This window comes from Spinacia oleracea, chromosome 1, assembly GCF_020520425.1.
Source record: "Spinacia oleracea cultivar Varoflay chromosome 1, BTI_SOV_V1, whole genome shotgun sequence".
Taxonomy (NCBI): Eukaryota; Viridiplantae; Streptophyta; class Magnoliopsida; order Caryophyllales; family Amaranthaceae; genus Spinacia; species Spinacia oleracea.
The window spans coordinates 105176062-105185201 of record NC_079487.1 but is presented as its reverse complement, the minus strand read 5'-3'; the positions used below and the strand labels follow the sequence as shown (position 1 = coordinate 105185201).

General features: G+C 34.4%; 1 protein-coding gene across 1 annotated transcript; it reads right to left on the bottom strand.

Moving 5' to 3' along the window:
* Window positions 1–1320, bottom strand: LOC130465587 (uncharacterized). The gene is made up of 3 exons (XM_056834407.1): window positions 995–1320; window positions 863–920; window positions 1–774 (listed from the first exon to the last, which is right to left on the bottom strand). The coding sequence occupies exons 1-3, from the start codon at window positions 1318–1320 to the stop codon at window positions 1–3; spliced, it is 1158 nt and encodes a 385-aa protein (XP_056690385.1).
* Window positions 1321–9140: the final 7820 nt, after the last annotated feature.

The following is a 9140-nucleotide window of genomic DNA, read 5'->3' as shown; positions in this document are numbered from 1 at the left end:
TCATTCGCTGCTTGAGTCCAAGTCATATAAACCCTCTGGAATATCTTCTTCATCATCATCTAGCTCACTTTCCTCATCTTGCTCACTGTCTTCTTCTTCTTCCTCATTCAAAATCTCGTCCTCCCCCGACTCAAATTCAGTTGCATTCACTAATTCCGGCGGAACATCATTTCTAGGTAAGATCACAACATCATCTCCATCATCTGCCACTGCGTTTGGTATTCCAACGTCCACATCATCATGCTCATCATCAGAGTCATCTGCCTCAACTATTGGAAAATTATAGAAATTACGAGGGACCGTCTTAATAGGAGTTCTCCAATCCGGCTCATTATGTACCCTAACATAATAAACTTGCCCTACTTGAGATGCCATAGCAAATGGCTCATTGGTCCCTAAAAACTTTTTGAAATTTAGGCTTATGCCACCAAACTTGTCCCTTTTAATCCCTCGCCCCTCCCTATAGACATCAAACCAAACGCATCTAAACAACACCACAATAGGTTCTTTGTCACCACTATTTGGAGCATCATATTCAAGTTCTATGACTTCTTTCAAAACCCCAAAGAAGTCTTTTTCTCCGCTCTCTTCATCTCCTTTGACAACTACTCCACTATTTTGTGTCTTTCGCCTTCTTTGGCGCTTCTTAGTGTGAAAGCGATACCCATTTACATAGTATCCCTGATAACTTCTCACACTCTTACTCGGGCCTCGTGACAATGACAATAACTCAGCTGTTACTCTTGGATCTCCCTCCTTGTAAAGCTTCCAAATCTATGAAAATGAATTAATTAAAAAAATCAAGTATCTTAAATCAAAATATATAAAGTGGAAATTAATCAACTACACTCGTTTCACTTACTTGAGATTGAAACCAATCAACTAGACTTGGTTTTGGCCCATGTATAGTGGCATACTCTCTGTACGACATACAAGTGTTAGTGCACTTCTTGACACTTCTAATAAAATAGTTATAGAAAAGATGATAGCTTACCCTATAAATGGTTGTACTTCTTGACAATTCATTAGAACATACAATTGAGCTTGCTTCCAATCCAAAAAGCTCAATTGCTTAAATGTTCTTTTGCCTAATGGATTCCCCTTCTTTTGGAAAACTGATAACTTGAACAATAGAGATTCTTGCATATCCATGTCATTTCTACTCATGCGATTGAACTTAGTCTCAATCCCATTTAGATATCTAGATATAAAGGCAAGACATTCTTCCATTATGCGTGCATTAGCTATCGAGCCTTCTGGTTGTGCTTTGTTACTCACAGTAGGTTTCATTGTGTGCATTTCCCTACAAGCGGTAACCATTATATAACATGTTGTAATAAAAAAAATAACTTCACATGTTAATATAAAAGGAATAGCTTGTTACCTTTCAAACCTATATTGCCAACGGTATTGCACTGGGCCAGCTATCTTGGCCTCATTGGCCAAGTGGATTGGAAGGTGGACCATAATATCAAAGAAAGCCGGAACAAATACCTTTTCAAGCTTGCAAAGAGTAATTGCAATACTCTTTTCCATCTTCTCCAACACATCAATTTTTAGAGTTTTAGAACACAATTGCTTAAAAAATAAGCTAAGCTCAACCAAAGGTTCTAGCACCTCCTTAGGTAAGATACCTTGAAATGCCGGTTTAAGCAAATCTTGCAAGAACACATGACAATCATGACTTTTCATGTTTGAGATTTTTCCATCTTCCATACTTGCACATCGAGCTATGTTAGAAGAGTAACCATCTGGCACTTTAACCTTGGACAAGAACTCCAATACTTTACGCCTCTCTATAGATGTCAACTGATATGGTGCTCTAGGGATGGCATATTTATCACCTATCTTAATAGGAATTAAATTATGATGCACATTCATCTCCTTCAAATCCTTTCGAGCTTTCAAGGTGTCTTTTGTCTTATTAGGAATAAATATGTCAAATACATCATAACTAATTTGCTAACTTTTTCTTAGACATAGTCCATAATAAATTTAGAGTGATCCATGTCAATGGTTAATGCTAAATTCTTTAATACAAGGTACCTTGGTAGGAAAGAATTTAGCATTAACCATTGACATGGATCACTCTAAATTTATTATGGACTATGTCTAAGAAAAAGTTAGCAAATTAGTTCTGATGTATTTGGCATATTTATTAAAGTTATTATGAAAAAAATAAAAAGATTGGCGTCAATAGTTCATTTACTAGCTTTATTATAATGAACTGAAAAATTATACTCACTTTTAAAACATAATAAAAGTTGTGTATAACACGAGATCAATACTAGTTAATAGATAGTATATTTAACCAAAGTACATGAAAACAAATTAAAACTTAAAACCAAACAAATAAGAATAACGATAATATGTTTCCAAAATGATTGGATTGCTTAGTGGAATTAGTGCTCAACACCCTTAAGGCCATGAGCAAAGTAGAAGAAAGCAAAGTAGAAGAAAGCAGGGTCAGAAGCACCATCCTTGTAGTAACTAGTAAGCCATAACCGTAGCACCATCATCGTGCATACTCTCACCCACAAAAAACTGAAGCTCACTAAGCTTAGACAATAGAAACTTGGTCGCCGCCTCGACCTTCTTCTTGAACTCGACCGCCTTCTCACCCTCCAACAAATCACTAGATTAAATCAACTTGATGGTGTGGCTTATTAGAAATAAAGTTTATATATTTTGCACGCATCGCGTGCATATAAGACTAGTATATATTGTGTCAAGGCACTTATAAATGGGCATTAGAGTTCCGGAAATGTATGAATGAGAAAAAACAGGCATACACTGTTAGGTCAAGACTGCATATGAAACTACCAATCAAAGTTCAACATAAAAATAGACATACGAACCCAATTGAGAAAAATGTTAATGACACAATCATGTATATATAAGTAAGTTACATTATAAGAGTTTACATTATTCTCGAAATATCGTCCCATTTTTCTGCGAAAAAAATACAACAATTATGTAGAAATTGTTCGACAAACATTATCAATATAATATGCAAAATTTAATACTTTTAAACTAAAAAACAACCAAAATAAGAAAGCTGTTATAAAATATATATTAGGGTGGATGCCCATTATACCCTTACCCCTATATAATACTATGTATATGTATATATTATGGATGCCTAATGAAATAAGGGAATAACCGAAATACAGTTTTATTTAAGGCTCGTTTTGCTGATTGTCATTTTAATGAGTCAGTTTTCTCAGGTTTAGGGGGAGAAAACAAACAGCTGGATAAAGAAATTAGTTGGAAGGAATTATCATTGTCTCATCTTGATCCTCGTACTAAGCAATGTGAACTAGAAGTTCAAAAGATAATTCATTTACAAAGTTTAGCAAATCAGTTGCCAGACGCTTTTACTGACCCAAACAGAGTGACTAAGTCACATGTACCAGCTGTGAATGCTCCAATTAAGATTGAGGTCCCAGAAGGACAAAATGATGTTGCTAATGAGTCTAAGGCACGCCAGAAGTGCGGGAGGCCAATAGGTTCCAAAGACAAGAATCCTCGAAAAAGAAAAGGAGCAATAGTTGATGATGGTCAAATCGAGGATACAAACAATTTTAAAGGATCTCCTGAAGAGACTTTAGACATGATAGAAGATGAAATTCAGGTACCTGATAATGAAGAAATTTCGATAAATTATATCATGTCTGGAATTACATGGAACCGAAACCAAATCGACGTCGATGATGTTTTTGCATGCAATGTAGCATTAGATGTTATGGATGATGATGAGGATCATGAACAAAGTCTATCGAAGATTGTAGACATAGAGATGATTGGCCAAAGTGGAAGGAAGCAATTGAATCAGAATTGAAATCTCTTGCAAAAAGAGAAGTATTTGGACCTGTAGTCCGTACACCTGAAGATGTAAAGCCAGTGGGACATAAATGAGTTTTTGTGCGAAAGAAAAATGAAAATGGTGATATTGAAAGATATAAAGCAAGATTAGTTGCACAAGGATTCTCACAAAGACCTGGAATTGATTATGAGGAGACATATTCTCCTGTGGTGGATGCAACAACTTTTAGATATATAATCAGTCTGGCAATGAGAGAGGGACTTGACTTACGCTTAATGGATGTAATCACGGCTTATTTGTATGGCCCACTGGATAATGATATCTATATGAAACTCCCAGAAGGATTTAAGTTGCCAGAAGCAATAAAATCAAGTTCCCGAGAACATTTCTCTATCAAATTGAATAGATTTCTATATGGATTGAAACAATCTGGGCGTATGTGGTATAATCGCCTTAGTGAGTACTTATTGAAAGAAGGCTATAAGAATGATCCTATTAGCCCATGTATTTTTATAAAGAGATTTGGATCAGGATTTGTTATAATTGCAGTGTATGTTGATGATCTAAACATTGTTGGAACTCCTGAAGAGATTTCCATGACCGTGGAATGTTTAAAGAAAGAATTTGAAATGAAAGATCTTGGAAAGACAAAATTTTGCTTGGGGTTACAAATTGAGCACCTAAAGAATGGAATCCTTGTGCATCAAACAACATATACAGAAAAGGTGCTAAAAAGGTTCTCTATGAATCAAGCACATCCATTGAGTAGCCCTATGGTTGTAAGATCACTTGAAGTGGATAAGGATCATTTCCGTCCTCGGGAAAATGATGAAGAAATTCTTGGTCCCGAAGTACCATACTTAAGTGCAATTGGAGCACTGATGTATCTTGCTAGTCATACAAGACCTGACATATCATTTTCTGTGAATTTGTTAGCAAGGTTTAGCTCATGCCCAACCCGCAGGCACTGGAATGGGATTAAACATGTACTTCGTTATCTACAAGGTACGAAAGATATGGGGTTGTTCTTTCCTAATTTATCAAAAGAAGGTTTAGTTGGTTTTGCAGATGCAGGGTATTTATCAGATCCTCATAATGGCCGATCACAAACTGGATATCTATTCACATGTGGAGGTACTGCCATTTCTTGGCGTTCTATGAAGCAAACTATTGCAGCTACTTCCTTAACCATTCTGAGATTTTAGCAATTCACGAGGCTAGTCGTGAATGTGTATGGCTAAGGTCTGTGATTCGGCATATAAGAGAAGATTGTGGTTTATCTTCCGGGAAAGAGGCACCAATAATTTTATATGAGGATAATGCAGCATGTATTGCACAACTTAAGGAAGGATACATCAAAGGTGATAGAACAAAGCACATATCACCAAAATTCTTTTTCACTCATGAACTTCAGAAGAATGGCGATATAAATGTCTTGCAGATTCGTTCAAGTGAAAATTTGGCAGATTTGTTTACTAAGGCGCTTCCTACTGCTACATTTAAAAAGTTGATTCACCTCATTGGTTTGCGCCGTCTCAAAGATCTTTAGTAATGTTGTAATTAGGGGGAGTAAATGCGCGCTGCATTCTTTTTCCCTTAACCATGGTTTTTCCCACTGGGTTTTCCTGGTAAGGTTTTTAATGAGGCAGCATTTCATGCGCATTATAAGGCATTGTATTGTTTTCGATAATGGACATCCAAGGGGGAGTGTTATAAAATATATATTAGGGTGGATGCCCATTATACCCTTACCCCTATATAATACTATGTATATGTATATATTATGGATGCCTAATGAAATAAGGGAATAACCGAAATACAGTTTCTCTCTCCCTCTCTCTCTTTCTCTCTACTTTCATAAAAAAGCAAAATTAACTCTCTTTTTTTCCAATAATAAGTTGGTAAGTGGTAACCATAGAATTGAAATTCCCGGAAAAGTGAAAGTATAATGTTGGTTCAAAAAATTTATAAGAGTTTGGGAGCGCAGGGGTAGGCGGCCGAGTCGGTGGATGGATGGAGGCTTGTAGCGACAAAGTAGTGTAGATTAAGATTCCTGTACCGAATTTCTGATTTATTAACACCATCGAATCTTGTAAAACCCCACAAATTACTCACCACCAGATGACCAAAATCAGGCTACCAAAATGAAAAGCTACCATATAAATATATGTAATACATTCTTAGTCAACATTTTACATCATTAGTTAATTTAATCACTCCATACTTATCAAATTCTGATAAAACAAACCCACCGAAGCCAACAGAATATCAAAAGGTCGTCCTTTAGATATCCGTCGCCTTGCCGTTGTCTACCCCAACAACCTCTTAAGAACATGAAATGTGGTTACGAAGCATGAGTATATGATCCTTTACTGCGTTTGATATCTTTCCAAAGATATTAATCCATAATTAGGAGTAATAGACCAATAGTGCATGGGTTAATGGGTCGTTTTTCTTCAATGGTGGTTAGCGGTAGGCAGTTTTATCTGGTTTTTATAATCCTTAATTTAGGAGTCCAATAGTGCATGGGGTTAATGGGTGGTTTTACTTCAATGCGCGGTGGTTAGCGGTAGGCGGTCTTACTTATTTTGTGTGTTTTTTCTTTTCTTTTTTTAATTAGGAAATCCATTTAAAATTTGAAGATTGTGTTGTTTTAAGTGGATTTGGCGGGAGTGCATGAGATTGCTGGATTTGGGTTTTGGAGGCCTTACAATGACCAATGACTTTTTTATTACTAACCGAAGGCTATCACGATTCACGTGGATTCTCCCCTTATGTTGGAAAATTCAAGTACTCCAACGTAATATGTATTATTCAAATCAATCAATACCTAGTATTTAAAAAGGGAAGTACTATACGCAACCTGATTTTACTTGGCGCAACCCTTTTTCCTTTCATTTTTTTTATTCTAAAAAAAACTCTACCCTCACTTTTATTATTTTCTCTCAACCTTATTGGTTTAATGATTTGTTCTCCTTTTAAAAAAATAATATTCTCGATGATTGATTTATCGTAGCTCAACAATTTTGAATTTGAGTTACAATGTACAATTTGATACAAAAAGATGAGAACATATTAAGTAGAAGTATCTGTCTCTCTGGCAAAGCATAATAAATAGTGTATACCTTAGAATGTCCCTGGTAATTTATTATAATCACGAAGAAGAAATGAAGCTTATAATAATGTTTTTATGATTCATATTTATAAGTACAAATTGGTTAGAAGTGCAGCCAAATTTACTTGCTTTGTCAAGAGGGAATGTATGGGAAAAAGGTCCCCCATTACAAAATCATAAGTCTGATCCAAATCATTCACTTTGCTAGATTTTGCTGAGCTGTGCCACTTCCTTGCAAATTATGTTGGTACAAGTGTACAACCCCAACTCAATGTCTCCCGCCAAAATATCGACTGTTTTTTCCAAAGGGTAAAGAGAGCCAAAAAAAAAAAATGTAATGGCGTAAACGAGATATCAAGTTTTGAGCAAATATCATATTTTAAGACTTAGTTCTAACTAACTACACTAGTTAAGATTCATATAAAAACTTAATCATAATCATTATTCACCTATTAATTTTTAGTTGTTAGTACCAATGATTTCTTGGCCTAGTGGTTAAAACTGAGGGCCTGTGTACAATAGGTCTCAGGTTCAAATCCAGCGGTTTATTTTAGCTAGTTTGACTAGTTGGTTTAATTAGTTGTTTGTGGAAAAGTATTTTGGTAAATTAGTTGTTACCTGTTTAATATGTGAAATGAGTAATCTATACTAATATATTAAAAGGCGCTTTGAAGAACGTATACGTGTCACGTAGACCTCTCCTTATCACGCCACGTTACCACTAATTAGCATCATGACACGTCATTACAACCAAAAAACATCTAACAAGGATCGAACACCAAACCTCTTTGTTAAAAGTTACACTTCTTACCATCTTAACCAACTACAACTTATGTAATATCTTTCCATATAAGCCTATATATTATTTTTACAATAAACAAATACATTGAATAAAAGTGAATGCCAAAAAAGGAATGATTACTTAATTCACAAATGTACAATTATTACTTTGAAGAAAATGATCCGGCTTTGTTTAGATTTTTGGATGTGGGGTTTAATCGGGGAGGTTGTTGATCGGCCACTAATCTTATGTCACCACCGTAATTTGATGATGATATCATCTCTACGTACACATTTTTTTTAAAAAAAAACCCCGAATAAAAGTCAAAACCCGGGGCAACGCCCGGGTTACATACTAGTTTACTATTTAAAACATTGACAAATGGTTGTATGACATGTACTTGAATAGAAAAATATGAAAATTTGTATACAAAGGTTTTACCAATTGGCGACCCTTAAGGCCCCGTTTAGTTCACCTTATTTATCCTTATCTGATCTGATCTAATATGATATGATATGAACTTATTTTTTTTTTATCTAATCTGATCTGAACTTATTTTTTTGATCTGTATGATTAAATCTGAAATAAGTAACGAGGTATTAAAATAAGGTGAACTAAACAGGACACTAAAGATCGAAGAAAAAAAATCTAAAATTAATCAATAGATTTGTTGATTGATAATTAGTTGCAGAACACCACGATTTTACTGAATATTTTTTTGCCCACTTACCTTGTTGCAAGCAATGTGAAAGTAAATTTTTTCTTTTCAACCCAAATAACCAATTCCACTTGAGTTTAAAGAAGTTTGGTTCAACTATTTTTGATTTATTCAATGTCAAAAAAAAAAAAACATTGATTTATTTTATGAAAAAATGATAAGTTGAGATAAATTCACACAAATAAGTCTATCAAATAAATCAAAACAAAATAAGTTTTTATTTATACAACTTTTCACAAAAGTAAAACTCCATTCTATTCGACTTATTTTGTTTGTATTTATGTTATCTGAACTTATTTTATCTGAAAAACTTATTTTGTCTGAATAAATTTATTTATGTATAAAAATATATGATGAAACTTATTTTTTCTAAACTTGTACTATCTGAACTTATTTTTATCATAAATAAGTCAAAATAAGTCGAATAGAACAGAGCCTAAGATAATTTCAGACAAAATAAGTTGAACAAAACAAAGCCGTATATATAATTAAAATTTCAAATTCTATGATATTTTTCATATATTTTTTAAAAAGAATTCCCCATTTATTTTGAAATTACAATATTGAATGATTAGAATTTAGAACTTTTCAAATTCCCATCTCGAGTTCAAAATTCAATGCTTCGAAAATCCCCATCGGGTTCGGATCTTCACCCACCCCATTTCCCAAGGCCCAAAACCCCAAACCACTTCCCACAAAT

Excerpts from the sequence above, each read along its gene's own strand:
- LOC130465587 (XM_056834407.1), bottom strand. The coding sequence starts at position 1,320 with ATGGTTACCGCTTGTAGGGAAATGCACACAATGAAACCTACTGTGAGT. Across the intron at positions 921-994 it reads GAAGTACAACCATTTATAGG|AGAGTATGCCACTATACATG; the intron begins GTAAGCTATCAT and ends TATGTCGTACAG. Across the intron at positions 775-862 it reads TTGATTGGTTTCAATCTCAA|ATTTGGAAGCTTTACAAGGA; the intron begins GTAAGTGAAACG and ends TCATTTTCATAG.